The sequence below is a fragment of the Spea bombifrons genome, chromosome 2 (assembly GCF_027358695.1).
Source record: "Spea bombifrons isolate aSpeBom1 chromosome 2, aSpeBom1.2.pri, whole genome shotgun sequence".
Taxonomy (NCBI): domain Eukaryota; kingdom Metazoa; phylum Chordata; class Amphibia; order Anura; family Pelobatidae; genus Spea; species Spea bombifrons.
In genome coordinates, this window is record NC_071088.1 from 15074643 (window position 1) to 15098505 (window position 23863).

The 23863-nt window shown below is 35.6% G+C and overlaps 1 protein-coding gene across 2 annotated transcripts in view; it reads left to right on the forward strand.

Annotated features, from left to right (window-relative positions):
- CADM2 (cell adhesion molecule 2) overlaps positions 1-23863 on the forward strand; it is a 616782-nt gene that overhangs the window by 507250 nt on the left and 85669 nt on the right. For both annotated transcript variants that reach the window (XM_053456894.1, XM_053456895.1), the window contains exons 4-5: positions 15747-15899; positions 18205-18342. In XM_053456894.1, the coding sequence (XP_053312869.1) occupies positions 15747-15899; positions 18205-18342 (291 nt within the window). The remainder of the gene's footprint in view (positions 1-15746; positions 15900-18204; positions 18343-23863) is intronic.

The window sequence follows — 23863 nt, forward strand, 5'->3', positions numbered from 1 at the left end:
TCAGATTCTATGTTTCTACTGTAGAACAAAATATTAAGCATTTTAATCTCACTACAAAAATAAACAAAATCATCATTTATTTATAGTAAACTATTAAAAAAGAGAGTGATTTATTTTAAAATTAAATTTTAAAGAGGACAACTACATTCATAAATCATTACTTCTACTCAAAAAGTCTGATGTCTCCTTTCCTACAGCTAAATGCATGCTTCATAAAATATTAGCAATATTCTACATCCACTATCTGCCCCGTGCGCTTCACACAGCATTAAAATAAAATAAAAAAAAACTGGCATAAATGTAAGATTTTTTTCTAAAATTCTTGATTTCTGTTTGCCACATGTGCCGATAATACAGTTTCACCCCAGCATTACCTTCATCACAAGTTATTTCAATTATGTTTGCAAAAATGACTGAGGTTATCATTTCAATTAAGCAGTTAAATGGCCTGAAAAAATTCTAAATCACAGGGTATACAGCCCACTTGAAAAACAATAACTATACCTTTTATTCATGCACATTGATCAAACCAAACCACTTTAATTTACTCATATGCTCTTTATAAACTGTATGGTAGCTGGTAAAAAAAAGTTTTAATAACAGAAATTCATTTGTTGATAAATTTAAAAAGTAGTCGAATGTGCCTTCAGTTGAATGAGAAATGCTAAGAATTGTCACTTGAGGTATAACACTTTCTAACATCTTGATAAAAAGCTCCTGCATCGTTAAAATCCAACGTTCATATAATCTGCTGAAAGCCGGCTGAGCGTTTCTTGGGGTTTTCAGATTATAGCTGAACCTCTTAGCAAAAACAGAACTGCATGAATGGGAAATAGGGGGAATTTACAATAATTGGCAAGAGTGTTTTGACAACAAACACGTGCAATGGAAAGAATACGGCCAAACAATAAATATCAGTCATATTCAATCTTCGGAAGTAACTTATTTTTATATAAAGCTATTAGTCAAGAGCCAACATGTGAGGACACAGTCAAATCGAACAAAGTTTAAATTTAATGAGTCATACAAAAAAACATGTTCCGAATGGTCACTGATCACCATACTTTGGAAGTCTCCAGGTTAAGCCCAGCTTCTCCAGGTCTCTGGTTCGGTTTCTTCTCTCTCCAGGAAGGGAGCTGGTTTGGCCATGCCCACTATCTGCCTTGTCACCACCTACTTACATCCCACTCCAGACCCACTTCTGGGGCTGGCACTGCCCCACCGATTCATGAAGCCACTCTCTCGGTGGAATAGGAAGCACCAGAAAGCCTACTGTAGGAAATTATGATGATCAACACAACATATTATGGGATTATTAATGATGCATTATGGGTGTTAGTAATCAGAAAAGAACCCTACTTAATTTAGAAAAGGAGATTATGAATATATGATGACATATGATGACATATATATATATATATATATATATATATATATATAAATACAAATGTCGCTTTGCATGTGGTTTGTATTCTGCATATGTGGTCTTCAACATGAGCAGTAAAAGGTGGAAAATACAGGGGAATGTCAAAAGCACTGATGGAGCGATTCATTATATAGGAATAAATCTTGTTGTTGTGCCCAGCTTGATGAGTGATTGTATTATCTCACAGGTCCCTCTGTTGAAACCACCTTTCAAATTTAGCCCCAGAATCGCATTTCATCCATAGCCCTATAAATGCTTTGTATGGTACAGTACTCAAAAGGCAAACCCGACATATTTCTATACAGAATAACAAAAATCAGTAAATGCCAAATATCTCTACTTATTTCCAGGACAAAGAAACAAAGTGGTCATAAATCAAAATGATTGACTTGGCAATTGTGGTCATATAACCAAGTTGTGGGTTATAATTTACAAAAATGCATTGTTCTTGGTTATATAGGAACGCAATTTGAGATGAGAACCCTGAGATATGCCCTTAGCATTAATCTATGGATAATTTATGTATGGAGGCACTATATAAATATTTGACAGAAAGAAGACACAGAGTATTCTCCATTTGATGGAAAAGCCTTGCCATTATTTATCACAGTTTCGAACTGACATAAATCCTTTATACCACAATGATGCAAGGATTAGCTTATCTGGTAGTATACTTGAAGCATATTGTATTATTATAGTGCTTCCAGAATGCAGGCTGATTTACATATCTTTATTCTAACATTTTACACTTGAAAGAATTTGCATTAACATCCTTACGGAAATTGGTATTTAAATGCGCAGGTGTTCGGCATACAATGAACCATTCTCTGTGGTTGATTTTTATTTATAAATGTTGCATTCTTAAAAAAAATATATTTTATCAGTTTCGAAAAAGGTATTTTAGGTTATTTCAAAACCATTTCAATGTATTATCTCTAATCATTACGGAATGCTGCTCAAGAAGAACAAACTACGTTATACATTTTCGATTTTTTCTAATACTTTATCAAGATTCAGTCGCTTCTACCACACTTCATGTTGTAATACAAGATAATGGTACAATAGAGAAATAGGAAACCAGTAAAATGTTAGAACATCAGTGGCCGGAAAAAGGAATGTGTTGTATTAGACATGTTAAAAGGTAAAGTACATATCACCATGGCAATAACAAATCTAAGAGTATATGTTGTGGATAGTGAAGAGACACACACAGACATAATTAGTAGACTTGGGTGCCGGCCAACTCTTCGTGCTCGTGTTCGTCTTCGTTGGGAAAAAAATCTTCATATTGCATGAATATTTGCCCATTCCTGTGTTCGGTTTGGGCGAATATTCGTGTACATTCTTCGTGTTCGTTGGCGCCAGGATTTTAAAGGTCCGTACGAGCAACTCTATTGGTCGCCGGCAGGGGCCTCCTCTGCCATCAACCAATGAAGTGCAAGTGCACTTCATTGGTTGATGGCAGATGAGCCCCTTGCTCATCAGGAGTTAAAGGGACATGCGGGCGACTCTATTGGTCGCCTGCAGGGGCCTCCTCTGGCATCAACCAATTGAAACGTGTTGGCTTTTAGCATCACTTTGATGTAATCAATGCAACAAAAGCATCATTGTGCATAAGTATTACCATTGTGCCTAGAGTTGTCAACTTTAGCCATTCCCTGGACATTTTTTTTTGAGGTTGTGCCTGCGAATGTGGCTGGGGAATAGTCAGGAGTGTGACAACGAAATATTTTGGCTTAGCCAAACAAATTGGGATGAGACACAGAAGAGATAAGAAGGAGAGGAGTGAAAAGAGATTGAAGATAAGAGAGGAGAGAGAGAGAGAGAGAGAGAAGAAAGGAGAAGAAAAGGGAGAGAAAAAAGAAAAGATGGGAAAAAAAGGAAAGGGTAAGAGAGAGAAAAAAGATGAGGTAATAAAGAAAGAAAGGAAAAAAGGAGAATGGAGATAGAGAGAGAGGAGAGAAGTGAAAAGAGAAGAAGATGGGAGAGAAAAGTGATAGAACAACAGAAACAAGAAAAAAGATGAAATAGAAAAACAAAAAGAAAGGCGGTAAGAGCAAAAAGAACCCTCGAAATCATGCTTGTTTGCATGGAAACCCAAAATAAAAGAGGACATATTTATGGGGAAATTCTTTGACAGATTTTTTTTTTTTAAATCCAGTTAGGTAAATGACAGAACCATTAGACTCCTTAATTTGTTTATCATTGACCATCACATAATAATCATAATAACTGCATAGCTAAAGTGATTAAAATATATATTATGTTTTTACTTTGTCAAACCAGATATCCAAGGTTTCATCTCAAAAATCATTTTAATAACGATGCCAAATAACAATTAAAAAATATAATTTTCATAATATCTTAAATATATTTACTAGCAGTATTAGATTAGGGGTGGGCATGCTTTGGCACACTCGGCATTTTCTGCATCACCCGCATACTTTTCGGAATGTAAATAAACAGATCTATGATAGTATGGTTACGCCTCTAAAAAATGTAAAAACCTGCGCTGTTATTTATGTTCCCGTGGTAGAAGAAACAATTTCCTCAGTACATTTTCGGTGCTGGAAAACATTCCATTTTTCTCGATTCCTCCTTTTGCTCAATGCAGAGCTGGAATGACGGAGGGCCCTCCGCTGCAGCCTTTTGTGTATTCAGTGCAGAGAACTCATTTACCTGACATTCTCCCCTTTATCATTTCCTTAGATTTCTAATAACAATCCTCGGATATGTGGAGATATGCAGCCAGGAAATGCATTCCATTTGACTCATTACTTTCTTGTAAGATTTGTCACTTTATTACTCACTATGGAGTTCATTTTAGAGCAGCCCAGATGCAATAATCTCTTGGCCAAGAGATCTAAATATGCTCTTAACTAGTTGAGTACATGAGTGATATTCACAACACTGCTAAAAATAAAAAAATATATATAAAAAAAAATTTTTTATTCAACCTTTTGCTAAAGAAAACACATATTTCCTAAATAAATAATCCCATAATCTAAATTTATGTTTACAAATTCACATCGAGTGATAGGCTTGTCTTTAATTGGTAATGGGAATATTTTTAATTTTTTGCAGTTAATATTCTTCAAGGGCACTTCAATTAGGTGGCATAGCTAGGCTCTGGGATATCACCGGCCTTTTTATGCAGTCTATAGACCAGATCGCCCCTGTAACCGGCCCAATGAGAAGCGGCTGAAGACAGGATACGTCACTGCCTGTAAAGACTAAATTAGTTTATGGAGACACACAGTTAATTGTCTCTGCCCCATCAGCCCCTTGGCCTCCCTGGTAATTCACATATGCAATGGCACACATATTTACACATTCATACTAAAACATATACATTCATGCTAACACACAACACACAAACACATTCATGCTCTCACACACATACACATTCATGGTAACACACAAACACTTATATGTACACGCTCACTCTAACATACATACATACATACATATATACAATACATACTCCTCCCATACCCTCTCAATCACCCCCCTACTACACTCGCAGTTTTAATTCTGTCTGAAGCACTCACACTTGCTTTTGCAGTCTTGTCACGTAACATCCTTGTACAGTTCTCAGGAATATGATGGCGCTATATAAAACAATAAATAATAATAAAACACATTACATAAAATAAATTAAATATGTGAGCAGAGCACTGTATAGTGCTGTTTTCAATAATGTAGTACATCATTGATTATTTTTAGAGCTTGGTTCAAATAGTTTTAAAGAAATGTATTTGCAAACTTGGAAGCTGCTATAGGAGGCAGTCATGTGCTATTTAGATTATACCCCCACACTCAAACACCACATTGCGGTGGTGGTTTTTGGCAATGCTAAGGAGGTTATTAATATGAGTCTTAATTATCCAAAATAATAATGATTTAAGTAAGTAAATTGTTTTCAATCTCACATTTCATTGTGGCCCTAGGGCTTTATTCACTATAAGTAGAATTGTCAGGTTTTAAACTCCTTGGCATCACTATACATCAGAAATGTTCAACACCATTCACCCTTTGCTTCAGGAAGTGCTTGGCCGGCCCCATATATTTAGAGCTAAGGCAGCCATTTAATAAAATAAAGTATTCAGTTGTTGTTACGGTTGTTGGCTTGTATAAAACACTACTATGCACCAAAAAAAATGTTAAAATTAACAGTGGCTGTTTCACTTAAAGGGAGACTTTAGTGCCTGACCAACAATAAATGCACATTAAATTGCCCCCTCCACTTTGTGTATGCTTGAAACAGTCTTTTCCCTTGAAATGGTCTGAAGTATTAGATGAGCAATCATTTTATCTTCTTTCATATGTATTCATTTATTTAAATGAATGGCATAATTTTTTATTTTAATATATCTGCAGGTGTTCTTAGTCACTTAAATTGTTTATAGATATGTCTTGTGAGCATTAAATGTAGAAAGGAAATCATCTGGATGATGAACATTACAGTGTCTTTAAAGGGACAGACCAATGTCCCCAGGTGAGCGTAAGGAGAGAGGGAGACAAGTGAAGAGATAATAAAAAAAAAAGACATACGGGAGAAAAAAACTAGGACAGAGGCGAGAGAAAATACGTGAAAGAATAGAGGAATGGGAGGAAATGGAAGAGAGACAAGAAAAAAAAGGAGGAAAGGAGAGAAGGGAAGAGAAGAAAAAAACGAAGAGGAGAAAAAAAGGCTCGGGCAGCCCTGTATAATGTATGGGTAAGTCAGTGACATTTGTTCAGTCTCCTCCCCTATAGAATTATGCATTATAGCCGCCCAGCTCAAGCCTTCTTGCTGGAGAGGATGCCCATAATAATGAATAGTGAAATTATGAAGCTGACGATTCTCCCTTTAGTGATTAAATCCTAATCATCCTTTTGAATCCCCACTGTTACATGGGCCGCCTCATATACATTTTGTAAACAAACCACATTTGGCATTCTCTTTATATTCATTTTTCAGCTTTTACGACTTTCCTGCCTTTTGGAAATATTGTGTTTTCAGGCATTCTCTCTAAAGTTTAAGAGTAAAATTGATTTTTTTAAAAAAATCAAATTGCCTGGTAGTTCTTTTTGGGTCAGAGTCCAAATTTTTCCCTAGTCTCCATGGATACTATCGAGAGCTTAAGTGTTCCTTATAGCTAAAGCAGCATTGAATTATTTCAGCCTTGAGTTATACTATCAATGACTTATATCAGCCTTAAGGTACAAAAGTAGCTGATGCAAATCTTGTTTTAAAATGTACCGAACACAATGTTAGAGAAGAAATGACTAGTGTTACAGTTTGCAAACATGTTTAAAAAGTGTACAAGATTTAATTCCAGGAATAAAATAAACGCAAATTGTTTGTCATTGCTGTCACTTGCTTTTAGAACTTAATTTCTAAAGCTGAATGGGGGAGCTTGTTCTTATTTACAATACATTAAAAAAGACAAACCTTGTAAATAATTATTATAAACTGAATTAAAGGCCTTTTGGTGGTCCCAATGAGTAGTGGACAACAGGTGAGCAAGGAAGTAGGGAACTCCACTCAACAGACAACAGGGTAGAGGACTGCATTGGGAGACGGGTCCTGCGGGTCCGCTGTGAGGGAGCAACTCGAGGGCAGACTGCAGTTCAGGTAAGAAGGTGGGCTTGATTGGCCACAAATGTGGCGGGAGCGGGTGGGATTGGCCACAAGTGTGGTGGGAGTGGAACACCCACATTGCGAGAGCAGGCAGGATTGGGCAAAAAATCTGCAGGAACAGGAATAAAAAAGCAGTCCCACGCAGGGCTCTACAACAAGGCAGAAGTCCTGGAAATACCTACCAACACAGATTAGATGTACCATATTCATTCATATTATGAAAACAAAACATGCATTTAATCAGTAATTACGCAAGTCATTAGTAACAGATGTTATTGGTTACATCTTCAAAGGATGGATGTGCATCAGGAAGCCTTGGGGCCTGTTGAGGTGTCCCTTTATTACAAGGGTTACAATATGGGTAGGAATGCATAAAAAGGCAGTCACCCTGTGACGCTGCCGGGTAGCACAACTGGAAGATTTAAATGTATAAAGGCAAGTGATGGCTCCAGACAACCTTAAATTGTTAAGAGGTAGGTGTGAAAACTCAGCAGCAGTCCAAAAAATGATCCCATAAAATGACTTTCCAATAATCTGCTGATAATTTCATAAAATAAAATTGTATGGTGTTCTGACATGCCAAAGCTCTGCTCTAACTTTCGTAAATGCCATGTTTATTCTTCAGCAGAAACACGGTAAAATGCATTAAACTTTATCCTTAGCTCTCCGTGAAGGCTGGGATTCCATTACTCCTTGACACTGTGATTTCACTTCAATTAGACTCCAGAGCAAATTCAGTTTGATTAGCATTTGAGTTCCTTATCCAACATGCTAACCAGAGCCGGCCTTAGGCGTTGTGGCGCCCTGTGCGGACTACTCCTCTGGCGCCCCCCCTCACTACCCCCCCTCTCTGCCCCTTCAAACTACCCGCCCTCTCTGCCCCTTTAAACTACCCCCCCCTCTGCCCCTTCAAGCTACCCCCCCCTCTGCCCCTTCAAGCTACCCCCCCCCACTTACCTTGTTGCCGGAGTCCTGCGGTAAGAGCGGGAGGCATCCGTCTTCTCGCTCTGCCGGCATTTCATGTTGAGCGCCGGTATAGTCCGGCGCTCAACATGAGATGCTGGCACCGCGACGGAGTCACGGAGAGTAAGGGGCGCCGAGCGGTTGCCGAGAACTTCACGAGCAACCGCTCGGCGCCCCTGACCGGGACTTAGATTAAAGCATCGGTTTTTTTTTTAAACTTTATTTAACATCAATGATGTTAAATAAAGTTTAAAAAAAAAAACAAAAAAAAAACGATGCTTTAATCTAAGTCCCTGTCAGGCGCCCCTGCAACCATGGCGCCCTGTGCGGTCGCACAGGTCGCACACCCCTAAGGCCGGCCCTGATGCTAACCAACATATTAGAGCAAAAACAACGTGATGTCATAACAGAACACCCTACAAGATGTCATGATCAACTTCCCCTGCTGATGTAATGAGCATGATAGCCCACAGAAGGGAGCCATGCTTCTTGCAACAGCACAGCACACTTACACATGAGAATGCATGCTTTTTTTTCCTGTCTAATGAAGTATTTCATAATGAAAATCCCTTAGTGGGCTTAGGCCCTGTATAATGTATAGTTAAATAAGTCAGATTTCTGAACAGCTCAGCATTTGCTGGAAAAACTTACCAGCGTTGGCTGAGAGACTTAAAACCCCAACTCTCCTGACAACTCTCCCTTTAGTGAAAAACACCTCTGTGTTAATATGTTCTAAGATGTGTATTTTTTTAAACAGACATTAAAAACTATTCATAGAGATCAGCTGGAAGTCCATAGATCAGTCTTGGGAAATATTATTTCCATGCTTGCCCCTGAATCTTAGTATCTTTCAGAAGCTTGCTAGTAACTATACTGTGGATCACACAGATTAATTTATTTGCCCCTTAAAGGCATACACTTTTGTCACGCCGCAGTATTCATTCTATACCCCCTGCTCCGAGTTTCCATTGTATGTTAGAAGTGTGTCATTAATGTGTATTCATCCATACCACGTAATTTGTCAAAATTAGTCTTTTCTGATAATTATATATTATTGCTTCAATTCTCTTGGCTTTTTTTTTTTCTTTCTATTTTGGAGACTAAAAGTTATATCCCCATGAACAATCCTTTAAATTGGTTTGCTTGCTTATTCAAACATGACACATCCATTTGTATTAAACTATAATATGTAATATAAAAGACATTCTTAAATGCTAATACTTTAAGTGGAATTTATCAGGTTCCTGCACTTTCAAGGGAATATTAGGGATTCGAAATAAACCAGAGCTTTCCAGTTAGCTCAGGAGTAATGGTAGCTTATTGGCTGCCGGAGATCAGGGCAAGTGATCGGTAAATTAGATCAGCACGTTACATCTATCAATTTTACCAAAATAAAACACAATAAAAAACATAAAACAAGAAATAAAATATATTTTTGGTCTCTAAGATTACATATTTCAAAATAGTTTAAAAAATATATCAGTAATTGTATTTCCCATTAATGCTGCTGTACCATTTAGACAAAACTTTAATTACAATTGGTATGTTAAATAAATCGGATCGCATCTGTCATTTTAATCACATAAAAAAAACGTTAACAATCTTTTTTTTTTTGCTTTTTATCTTCTATGGCAACAGCCTATCAGCGTCAGCTTTTTGTGTTACATGATGGTTAAGTGTTTCCAGCAAAAATGATGACTAAAGCAATATTTTAGACAAGTAAAGAGTTATTTCTGTGAGAGGTTTGGGTATTCAACAGTACTAGGACTAATGTTTCTGATATTGCATTTAGTGATAAAAGTATTACATTTTATCCTTAGCAGAGAAGGTGGAGCTTTAAATTAAATAATTATTATGAAATAATTGGCTATATTTGTAACCATTTCTAGTTTCTGTAGTGGATTGTTTTATAATACCGTCCTTTACACTTTAAGGCATATCTCTTTATTCTTAGTGTGTCCCAAGTTAGACCCCATGTACCATTCTGGAGACCTCATCTCCAGAAGGATGTTGACATATCAGAGAGTAGAGTGGAGAGCTACTAAAATGGTGAATGTTTTGCGGGATCAGAATTATCAGGAACGACTTAGGGAACTCAATATGTATATGCTGGAGGGAGAGGGGATGAGATGGAAACATTTAAATGCATAAAGGAATTCAACACAGTACAGGAAGGAGGCTTGTTTCAATGAAGGAGAAATGCTAGAACACGAGGTCATAGTCTAAAACTATAGGTCATGAAAGGAGGTTTTAATTTACCAAGATGGTTGTAGATAAATGGAAGAGCGTCCCATCAGAAGTGGTAGAGGCTACTTTAGTGAGGACATTTAAACATGCATGTGATAGGCATAAAGCTGTCTTCAATCTACAATAAAACCGAGGGCTTAATAGGGTCTGATGCTTTACGTCAGGAAAATAGGCAAGCTAGATTGGCTGAATGGCTCTTATCTGCTGTCAAATTCTATGTTTCTATGTTAGGGAATAGGCTGATCTATAACACATATGCACCGATACAGCTTTCATTATAAAGCTTATTTAAAAGTTGCTGTAGCAGAACAATAAATCTATAATAACAATACATATCAGATTGTAGAGATTTAGCTGGGATAGATCTGCTCAGAGAGTGCCTCTGCTTGGGAAAGCGGACTTGTGTCTCGTAGAAAGATAGTATAGTGAGTGTTTAACCACATGAATTACTGCGTATCTCCAAAACATGAAGAGTTATAATCATCTCTGCATATTTGGAAATTGTTTCATAACAGCCAGATTTAACACTAAGCTGCTATTTCTAATAAAAGCAGAGAAGCACTCATGAAAGATTAGCAAAATAGTGATTTTTCTGAATAGCGAGCCTCCATGAAACTGCCTTTTTGATTAAGTTCTTCTTTAACACAAAATAGAGACACTGCCCGTACAGTAAAGTGTATCTGCAGCTACCTGTGTTTCTCTCCCATACCTATACAATATATACATGAATATATACATATAAATAGCGTACCATGTATAGTTTTTTGAACATTTTCTTTGCCATTGAAAATTAAACATTTCTGTACTGTTTTTTGTGTGACTAAATCGTCTGATGAAAGAATGCAATGTCTGCCGCTACTGAAACTAGCAACTGTATAAGGAAGCATACTTAAGTACACTTCCTGTGTGTGCTTTGTGGCACTTCCATTGAAATCATTGAGAGCTAAGACCTAAAGGGAGCATTGGCAGCGGCAGCATGTATTATAGTGGAATGGCAATGTTCACCTTACATTAATGTGATTGGCTGCCACTACTTCCTTTGATTTTAATAGGAGCTGAGCTCCCCCTTACTTTAACATGCTACTGAGCATGTGCAGGAAGTGTACGTAATTGTATGTATTAGATCAAAGCGGTCTGACCACCTAGAGCCAATCTTACCGGCCATTTTCATACTCCTGCATGTGAAACAGCAAAGTTTTACAAATTCCCATTTACTCAGTGAGGGCCAGCGAGTGTGATTGAGTGAGGTGTTCTGTATGATTAGAAGAGCTTAAAGGTAACGCCGATTCAATGATGTTGGAGATTGGAAGGCTGAGCCCTGAAGACAAACGAGGAGTAAGAGGCCCAACTGAAATGTATTCAACAAGAAAATACAGCAAAACGATATGGTATTTATTACAATTAATACGATTATTGTAGATGCATTCCTTATTAGTACATACAAATATAAGAATTTAGAAATGTTGGGAAAAAATGTGGAAGAGCACCTTTAATACCTTATGGGTTTGAACATTAACATTACCCTCATCATTTGATGTACCCAAACCAAAACACCTCATGGTCAGAGGCGAGGTCTCCACTAAAGCAATGGGCCAATATATTGTGTCATCCTGGCATTAATGTAATTAAGGTCTGAGCTGCAAAATGGTTGTACTGAGCTTCAGAAACCCTCTGACCTCTCCCCAAAATTGGGATAGATACTTTTTTATTTAATGTCGTTCCTTTAAGTTTTCATTGAATTAACACAATTTTACATAGAGTACTTTTGTATGTGTTTCTATATTCTTCTTATTCTGAGGCTTAAGCTCTAAATATATTTTACCAATAGTAATGTAAAAACTCCATGATTCAGTGGATCTATAAACGGTTTCCTATGCTATTATCATTATTCATCAGATCATAATAGTTATCTATCAATAGTGACAAATATCACACTGGTAAAATCCATTAAAGCAGATAGAACGCATTCCTACAGACAGAAACCTACGTTTCACGCTGTGAGCAGCTTTTTTTTTGGTTCATCAAGCTACTGTTCTTCATTTCTAAAATATAGTTTTTAGGAACCTATTTTGTAGTTGATAAAAATTACACCTCAAAAGCACAATGTCAAAACAAAATTGTACACCAAAGATTATTATACCAGCTATTTTCTTTTCCGTTCTGCCTTATGTGAGATGTTTGCAATGTGAAAAACAGAATTATTACATTCTTTGGAATATTAATTGAAGAGCGCAATAGAATTTGAATTGAATTGTGCTGCAGGTGTCATGCAAAATAAGCACTTTGGCAAACTTTGAGTTTAATATGTATTGTAATTATCAGAGCCTCAGTTCTTTGTGCATAAAACGAAAGTTTTAATCTAAACTCAAAATGTATTTCACTTTTGAGTGAAACAATGCAATTACATATTATGTTAATCACATAATGTGTATTGATTCTATAAACATATACGTCAATTAATACTTATGAATATCATTTTTAATATTTTGTATTACATATATAACAAAGTGAAGGTTTGAAAATTCATATTTTATTATTTTATTTTATTATTAAGTGTATGTGTATATATATATATATATATATATGTATATATATATATATATATATATATATATATATATATATATATATATATATATATATATGTATTGATATATACATATGCACACACTATATGGACAAAAGTATATGGACACCTGACCATTACACCAACAGGGAATTTTATGACATTGTATTCTAAATACATAGACATTAATAATATCTTCTGGGAAGGCTTTTTACAAGATTTTGGAGAGTTTTGTGGGCATTTTTGCCCATTCATCCAGTAGAGCATTTGTGAGGTCAGGCACTGATGTTGGATGGACAAGAAGGTCTGGCTCGCAATCTCCATTCCAGTTCATCCCAAAGGTGTTTGATGGGGTTGAGGTCAGGACTCTGTGCAGGCCGGTCAAGTTCTTTAACACCAAGCTCATCCAACCATGTCTTTATGGAGCTTGCTTTGTGCGCTGGGGCACAGTCATGCTGGAATAAAAAAGGCCCTTCCCCAAACTGTTCCCATAAAGTTGGAAGCATAGCATTGTCCAAAATGTCTTGATATTTCCCCTTCAGCATACCAAGACATTTTGGGCAATGCTATGCTTTGGTGTTGCGGAACACCCCATTCCTACCCACATATCTTCTAACAATTGCTTGTGTCCCGGGACCGCTCACTGACAGCGGGACCTCCTACTCGCATCTCGCAAGGGTGGGCTCCAGGTAGCTGGAGCCAGAAAGTTTTGTGGTGTGATCATTAGCCTAAATGGCCAGTAACTTTTTGAAACCAAGGGAAATGAAAAATACGAACCATTCACTTTCTTTTCAAGACACTACTAAAAATGGCACTCTGTGCATGTGCAAGTGTTTAAATATCTGGTAAAAATTAATAAACCTCTCTAGAAACATAAGATGTATGCGGTAGTTATCAACCACAGGAAGACGTTCCAATATGTCTAAAGCGTTAGAGCTGCTTTTCTTTAACCATTGGACCACTTAAAGGTGTTTCAGACTTACTAGGACTGCCACCGTAGGCCTAGGCCAATATGATGGGGTGTGGGAATGGGCTGTAGTCTTTGTACTATCCCGCTTACCACGGCCATATGTTAAAAGGGCAACATTTATCTACCAAGATTGAGTGAATTAAGGCTGCCATGGGCAGACTAAATGGGCCAAACAGTTCTTCGCTGCTGTCAAAGATTCTATGTTTGTACATTTTTACGTAATCCATCATACAGAGGGCCACGCTGAGCATGCGTGCTCCTATTTTCCTACCTGTGGCCTCAGACCACTGTTAGATACTTTGTGGTTAATCCCATAATGAACCTTGCCCAACTCTTCCTAAAGAAAACTGGTATTTATAATTCTTTTTTATCACTGAAGCTGTACTTCACCAAAAAGCAACAATTTGCAGATTTCTTGTTTGTTCTTTCATTATTATCCTCCAATCAGATATTCACAAGCTTTTTAGCAAGCCCAGGAATGATATTCCTCTTAATGAGAGCAAGCAATGCTTCAAATTAGAATAAGTGAACTGTACGCTAATTATGTTTATCACCGTTCTGCTTTATGTTATAGATTATATTTCAGGTTTTGATTCAGTTATGCTATTCCTATAAATGCCAATGAATTTCAGCTAAGCATGGTTGACTATGGTGCTTTGGGGATGTTTCAGGTAATTCCCTTGTGATCTGTGCATTGATGATTGAGGTCTTTTTGTTAATAAGATGTCGGATACGAAGCTTCACCAGAAATTACCTTTTTTACATGCATTGCAGATAGATTGTTAACCCTTAACTCCCATTCACTTAATCCAAATTATAGAAAAAGAGATGAAATTATTCGAGCAGCTGAATAATGTGACATAATGACTCCCAATAAAATCTGCCAACATTATTATGGATAGGGTGATGTTTTATTGTCGACCAAATAGGATATTTAGTAATTATGCTACATGGATGCTGGAAATGTGTTTCATTATTAAACACAAAAGGATTCCTATATTATTCCAAAATGGACAAAAGTTGTTCAGATTTCCATTGTTTAAATTCTATGCAGTTCTGTAAAATACACTAATTGGATATAAGTACAATATGCAGGCATTATTGCATTTTTGCTTAAGGTGTATTTGTAATGACTTAAAGGGGATGCTTATTTTTATACAGTATACTCTTTAATGAGATACATTCTGTGCTTAGGACATCTTTTGATGATAAACCTAGCACTGGGGTAAACATCATTCTGATACTCAGAAACTAAATTTGAGGTCTCGACAGTAACATTAAATTCAACATTTTTTTTTTTTTTTAAAAGGTTTACATTGGCTAGTAAAAATAAAAATGACATCAGATGGAAAGATTTAAGGAAAAAATGCATGATATCAGTAAGGGTTCCCTAATGAGTACATGCAAAATGTATAAAAGATACAAGGGATCAAAAAATAGTATAGTATATCAAATATAATAAATAAAATGTCATATAATTCTCAGTGAAAATTGCACTCACTGCTTAAATGCATTGAGTGTTTTTTTTTCTCCCTTAACCGAGGATGATATTAAATAAATAATATGACTTTTGATATACTACATTATTTTTGGTCCCTGTCTTTTATATATTTTGCATGTACTGATTGTGGAAGCCTTATTGTTAGATCTCTTCAGTGCAGGATAGGGATAGCAATGATTTATACGAGTGAATCTAAGAATGGCATCTATCTGCAGACTCAGTATGCTTACGTTGGTCAAAAAAGTGACAAAAGCTCTCCACCTGACAAAGTACTGCAAACAAAATAAAATACAAGTATGCCAATATGTGCGTGACCTGTCTACTCCTAGACCAATACAAGAACATCCATTTCAAATGCGTGCTACCCATTGATTTGTATGAACCTGCATGCAGCGTCCTTCCTATTGCTCTGTCTAATGTGTTTGACAATGTCATATTTTTTTTCAGCCCTGAGGGACAACAGGATTGAACTGATTCGAGCTTCCTGGCATGAACTCAGCATTAGCATCAGTGATGTGTCTCTGTCAGATGAAGGGCAATACACATGCTCCTTATTTACTATGCCTGTCAAAACTTCCAAGGCCTTTCTTACTGTTCTTGGTAAGTACAGCTCCCTATAGCCATTAACAATAATTGATATGAGATTCATTTTCAACACTAAACCAAACCACTATATTTGCCCACTGTGTGTCTATTTTCATTTTTTTTATTATATATATAATTTTTTTTAATAGCATGGGATATTTTGATAGCTTCTAAATGTGAACCGTGTGACTATCCCTTACGAAAAAATGACTGCAGTTTTTCTGAAGTAATACTGCAGTTTTTTGGACATGAAAAAACTGCAATACTGCACTTTTACTGCAGTATTACTGCACATTTACTGCAGTTTTACTGCATTTGTACTTCACTGTACTGCAGTTTTACAGCAGTTATTTTTGTAAGGAACTACAAATGCAATAAAGCTGCAGTACATTGAAGTACAACTGTAGGTTTGCAATATAAAAAAAAGTGCGGTAAATGTGCAGTAAAGGAGTCCTCATCTTGTGCCTCATTTCCCCTTGGCCCTCTTTTTTGAGATTGCAAGAGTAGGGCCATATATTCTTCTCCTTTACCAGTATGTCTTAATTTGTGTTAATGTTATTGACCATTTTGTATATTGCCAATTTTATTGTGTTTTCTCTCCTATTTGTAACTGTGCTATGGAATCTACTGTATTTTTACATAGGAACTAGAACACATAGATAACTTCTTACTGAGATAAACTTCCTTACTGAGTTCTACAGAAATTTCTACATATATAAAGCATTAAAAAAGGTCCAGCTGCAGCCCGAAAAATGTCATATGTATTATTACATAACTTCATCTTTATTTATGAACATAAAAAGGGGGCCTATAGTTTTTATCAATTCCAGTAATAAAGGGGGAAGGGAAAGCTTTGGATAGTTAAGGGTCAGCAGGTACAGAAAGCTTTTATATTTAGGCTTTTATATTTATTTTAGCAGTCAAAAAAATGTCAATGTACTATTGCTTAATGAATCTTGGACCATAACCCAATGTTAAATACTACATTGTTACCATATTCAGTATAAGAAAAAAAAATCTGATTTTTGGGATTGGTTTGGGAATCAGATTTCCTCTTCTGGGTTTTTTTAAAAAATTTCTACATCAGGGCAAAGCTATAAAAGATACAAGTACCACAGTTCAAAAATTGATACCCCCTGTCCCAACAGGGTCCAGAACATGTTCATCCTTTCCCAAAAGATAAATGTGTACAACGTATTGCATACTTTATATGCAATACAATACATGTTCTTAGACACTCAAGGGATTAGATTCTGGGGGCATCTCTTCCTAAACCTTTCAACTATATTTTTCGAAAGAAACAGCTGTCGTAAAACGTGAAAATTAAAAAAAGACCTCTGAGCTACTTGCTTTGTCTTAACCTTGTATTTTTCTTTAGCTCTTGCCATTTCTCCAATTCACCATTATTTTTTCTTGTTTTATTGGGTTCACTTCACCATTTATATCTTACTCTAAATGATCTGTGTTTTTTTTTTACCTATAAGAGTTTCAGTGACACGAAAAATCAAAAAGATTCATAGAGAAACCCAAGAAGCAACTCTTAAATGCCACACTTTATGAGATTCATTGAATGTCTGCAGCTGAATCAGATGAAATTGTTATAGTTTATTGCACATACGCCTATGTTCCTAACCTGTTATACAATTTTAAAGATTGATTTTTTTTTTTTTTTGCCCGAACTTCACTTATTTTAGAATACCAGGCTCTTTCACTTAATAGGACTAATGCTGGATGCCAGTCATATTATAGTTAATCCAGCTAGTGAATTGGTTTTTGTGCATAGTATGTTGAAAGCTGGCTTTTTTAAGTCCCACAGAGACTATTTTACAAAAAAATCTTTACAAGTTTGCCATTAAGGACAAAAAATACCCATTCTAAGCACAGTATTTCAGGATAATAACTTCCTCGGCTTAATGCTTTTCCGTGGAGACCCATCTTTGGATTCAAAGTGTAAATGTGTCTCTAAATCCTCTGTATGAACTAATGTTGCGACATAATACAATATTTTCTAAAGAAAAAAAAATACATTTTTTAAACAGTTCGCTATTTAAATATCAAAGAGAGCTTCAAAGTTTATTTTTTTTACAAAACACATTTATTTCATTTGCTTATTTGCTGTTAACATTTTTAAACTATTTCAACATGCTTTATGTTTTTATAACATTGAAATAGCTTTGTTTTATCTTTTTTATTTTACATATTTTCTTTTCTTATATTAAAGGTCCAATGCAGACTCCTACATACCCATTTCTATATTCTAATAGTGTCTGATTAAGCGTTTTCAGATTATTACAACTAATAATATTGTTCATTCTTTAAGGTGTCCCAGAAAAGCCTCATATTTCTGGATTTACGTCACCGGTCATGGAAGGAGAATCCATTCAACTGACCTGTAAGACTTCTGGGAGCAAACCTGCTGCAAATCTAACATGGTTTAAAAATGACAAGGAAATACAAGGTAAAAATGCATGTTATATATTTATCAATACAAAATAAATTATATATATTATAAAAATATTTCACAATAAAAATAATAATTTACAAATTACTTAAATATGTTAATTTTGTCATTGTACAATTCTACATAAAACTATGAAAATATAAAATATAATAATGATTAATCATCATTAGTTGCTTTTTATTCTTGACTTCACCAAGTAGATATTTTAATCAAAATGCATTTTTATACTTTTATTTAATACCTAGCAGACAGAATGCTACAATAATAACACAATAATTAGAAATGATACATTATCCTAGCCATTATGCTGTTTGAACTAAAATGGAAATCCAAGTGAATTACATATTTTAAGGTATGACGATTTAAAAATTTAGTCTGCAAGAAAGAACACTTGGATAAAAAAAAGTGCATAATAGAGGATTTGTGGCTTTATAAAAATAGCCTCATCAAAACTATAAACTTTATATTACGAGTGTACTGATACAGTAACAAACCAAAAGGTTTGAGGAATGCTCTTTAGTTTTTACCAGCCAAAAAAATATACCTTGTATGGACATACATTGTAACATTTCTTTAGTATGCAAATATATCCATGTAATGAATGTTGTTGTTAGCGTGAGTGTGTTTATGTATGTGTGTGTGTGTGTGTGTGTGTGTGTGTATATTTGTGTGTTTCTATATAATAATGAGCATCAATATATGGCTATATATGGTGCTTAGCCCACCACTATGCCAAAGTGGGACTGCACTGCCTATATATATATATATATATATATATATATATATCCATACACAAACACACACCATATATTAAACAATGTGTATATACAGCTGTATTACTCCACATGCTACCCTTAACATGCCAGAGTTGCAATTTTGTAAAGGATAATAATTTCCCCATGGTGAACATTAATACATTTTGAGGAAATTTGTCTGACCCCAGAGCTACCGCTGATGCGAGACAGCTTGCAGATCATCGAGAGATTTAGATCCACTTTAAATTTAGACCATTTCATCAGTCTGTCTGCTGTATGATTTTTAGATTCCACTCATAATAAAATAAAATAGCTTATCTGACACGGCCGCAGGAGCTTTCACCCAAAACCGTGCCTTACACATGCTTTGTGTTATTATACATCACATAATGCTTTCGCAATTGACTTCTAACACCAAAGATTACCGTGTGCAATGCATTGTGAACAGAAAAGTGAGATGTAGTTCAAGGATGGGCAAAGCTGATATTAAAGTAATATTTATAAGAGATAAATAATACGTCATAGCCCAGGGTATAATAATAATGATTATAACACTATTAGTAATAATAATAATTGTAATAAGGACAACCATGTTCTTTAGACAAAGTAGATTATCAAAAGTCTTAACATTTACAGATATAGCTATACCTTCATCTTGAGTGTTTATGGAATCATGATTTGTTTGAAGTTACTGAGTGGCTTCCAATTGTTTGACTCGGTAAAATATTACCCACGCTCTGATTCCACCTTTGTGGATTAGGTGCTTCATCACTCTCACCCAGTGATCCATGATTGATGGAGTAACCCAATGAATCCTAGCTTGGTGTTGTGATAAACTATATCTCTCGAGATTCACCCGTGAATCTGAGTTTTTTTTCCTCCAATCACAGAGTCTTGGGGTTAATAGAAACAATTCTTTAGGTCGTAGAGTTTAAAGATCCCTTTCTGGGCTCAGATATGAGAGCCCGACCATTTGATTCTTTTTTCTCTGATAAATTAGTGTTGAAATCTCTTAACTTGAATATAGGTAATTTAATTCAAACATCTTTATCTTCTGTAAGCAATAGGTTCCATAAAGACTTTTTAGACTTTTCTTCACTGGCATTATTAGTAACTCAGTACAAGTGGTTAACTATTAAAATGTTTAATATCCGAGTAGCTTATGGTCCGATCATTTAAGTTCCCAGGTATGGCAGACTAGAGTAAATGTTACAACCGCAGCCACCGATTCTAGGTTTCCCAATACTAAGCCGAACTTAGACCCGTGAGCCGAAGTGTGTGCAAAAAATTGCAGAAGAGTTGTGTTTTATATTTGTGATCTCAATCTTCAAAGTTTTCCAAAAGATAAATTATCTACGCAACTTCTCTAAAGGCTATGAGGACTGTGTGACGCTCCTGTCCTGAGTTAGCCTTTCCTGTGTTACTCCCTCATGTATATTCTTTATAACGGGGGACTGAATTTCAAGGACAACGCTCTTTAAATCATAGGAGAATTATTTATTTTGCCATTAATTGCACATCATCCCATGACACCGCCTGCCATAAATTCAATGACTATGTCCCTTTTCTAATCGCATATTTACACGTACAATGTTAATCATGTTTTGAAGATTTTGTTTTGCATTATAATACAAAGGAAAGCAATGGAGCAATATATTTGTGTAAACTTATAAATAAACATTACGGGAGAACGTGACTTAAATAAGCCAACAGTCAAAAATGGAGATGTTTTCACTTTAAATCAGTGTGAAATCCCTGCTCCTTAAGCTTAAGATTCTAATAGAGCAACACAGTGTTATCCTCATATAACGTTATTGTATTTCTATGCAAAAAAGGTTTAAGTCCTCCGCAGAGGTTATGAATTGTGTTTCTTGCCCACGGTGTTCTCGATTGCACAACGTTATTGAAATCATTGTATAAAATATGCTTTCTGTTTACCCAATTACTTTTGGAGGCAGTAAAATCTGAAAGATTGGATCTCTCCTGTTTCAATCAGGAGTTTGAATCCTTAAAATTGCTTGCTTTTAACATTTGATTGTAAGCAATTATCACTAAGCAGTCAGTGCATCTTATTATTTTGTCCGGCTAAGATACAAAGGGCGTTCAGTAACTCCACTGTCAACGTGAATGCTCATTTATCAAGCCTGATACACTGTGAGTAAATTATCCGAACGCCCGAGGGTGTATCTTAGATTGGGTCCAATGGGTTCAACTGTATAGCTAACGTTTTCTGAATTGGCTGCATTAAAACAAGGTTATATCCAAGACAGTTTGGACAGTACAACAAAAGAACAAGCTGGGGCAGAAAATCCAGGAGACCACGTGATGTCTTAAAATGGTTTCTCTTTAAAAAAAAAAAAAAGTGGTGTATTTTTTAAAAATAATTAAACGCTTTGTGATATATTTGTAATACAAAATGTTGACTAATACAGAATTGATGGAGGCAAATATCGAAGGGATATTCAATACTGTTTGGAAAATTATAGGGTCATTTATAAGATCAGATATTGACTAGAGATTGTATAGTAAGCAGGCTACAGAGAGTTATTATCCAAGTGTTTCTCACCTGTCATACAACTATATTTTGTTTGTTTTCAAGTCCCATATTCTGGTTAAACCAATATAAGTGGACCCGTAATTCTCTGGTATTGGCCAATAGGCTACAGGAACCAAAGCTAATTAACAGGCTTCAGGGTGGCATTTGACCTACAGGCAAACATATTCTATCGTGGGATAGTTCTGCCCCCCATGCAACTGGTCTTACCCCACCAACTTGCTCCATTGCTGGGCTCCTCTTCCCAGATATGCATTAGTTGACTTTTCATAGATTTTGATGAGGACTAAGGACTGCTCTGAAGGTGACCTTGCAGATAACTCAAGGTGACCAAGTTACAAATGAGTTTCTCACAAGTTCTGATGCTCAAGCCAGTCACAGGTTATACGGTAACTTTACGGTGCTGAGTAATTCCTTGTGCTAAATACCTGAGATCCTCTAAGAATAATAATATTTCACGTGAAGGTTTATATTTCGCCAGTCAATATAGTTATCTCCGTTCTCATTTTGGTCCAACATACATTGCATTTTATCAGGCATTCAGTGGGTTAAAGCGAGTATAAAGCCTTTTATTTTGTTAGGCATGCTGAAATTGAATTCTCATTCTTTTATGTAGGTTATCTCCTTTTCCCTTAGGGAATATATAAACTGAAACTGTCTGCATTTAATTTTTTTATTAGGGCACTCGGGGCATATATGATCCCAGTAGAGTTTTATACTGTTGGAATATATTTCAAAACAGTAGTTCGACAAAAAAAAATGTAATGAGGATGCACTTTACTGAACTAATAAAATATCAATAAACAGTTCATAACTTATTATTTTTACTAAAGGTAATAGTATGTATTTTAGCATTTTACGCTTTTTTGTGTAATTTAGAAACCACAAGACTGAGGAGCAGTGCTCAGAAAGCAATAAACCCGGGGACATGGTCTCAGTTATCAAAAGGTCAATGAACGAAAAGCAAAGTAGAGAACTTTCTGGTTCGTATTTTTACCTGGGATCATCAGTAAAATGGCTTCATACGCTTCTGTTTATACACACACGCTTATAACAGAGGGAATATTTATATATATATATATATATATATATATATATATATATATATATAATATATATTTATTAGTCCCGGGAGTTCCAACACACTCTCATTTTTGTTAATCTGCATATACCAACACATAGGAGAGGCAGCTAATAAATACCCTCCAGATCTAAGGAGGGGAGATCAACATTTTGTGAGAGAGCTGCCGAATTTTTTGTGCTCTGCTATGCCCAAATACTTTGTGAATATCTTGTTTCCCCGTTGGAAAATGGATAAGCCTTCCAACCGCAGTTAGGCTGGAGATTCCTGTATAGTTAGTGCTCAGTAGAGCAAGGATTTTCATTTGTTTTGTTGTGCCTGACTTGAACAAATAAAAGCAGTCCAATCCTCTTAGAAAACTCTTTGTGTCTGAGCTGTCTCTAGAACCTTGGAGAGTATGTGTGAACAGAGATTCCTGGACAAAAGTACCAAACTAAAGTATATTTTGCCACTATATATATATATATATATATATAATTATTATTTATTGTTTTATATAGCACCATCAAATTCCGTAGCGATGTACAATGGGTAGACAGGACATAACAAGTAGTATGTACCAAATTGAATTACAGAGACAACAGGTGAGGAGGGCCCTGCTCAAGCGCTCTTACAGTCTAGAGGATAATTGATGTGGGGCAATAGTTTGGTGTGGAAGCTGAACATTTACCAATTACTGTATTAACAGGGGTGATTTTCGTAAATTAATGTAGGTTGTCTCACTCTGGGCTGTCACTTTACATTCCAAACAAAACTTGTTTTTCTTTCCAAAACAAAGACATTTCTAAGTGACCCCAAACTTTTGAACGGTGTTGTGTGTATATATATATATATATATATATATATATATATATATATATATATATATATATATATATATATATATATCACCAATCTTTTTCTCTTATAAGAAGCCAAATGAGTGTTTCATCCACCCCTGGTTCCAGAAACATAGAACATATGGTGGGATAAAGAAATGAATTCTATTTATCACATAGATAACATTTATTTTCCCAGCCTTATAGCAAATTACCTGTGGGGGGGGACTTGCCAACAAGCACATTCATAAGCTTTCTGGAGTGGAAAGAGAATAGTTTTCAGCAGGATTCCAGACAAAAACATGTACGA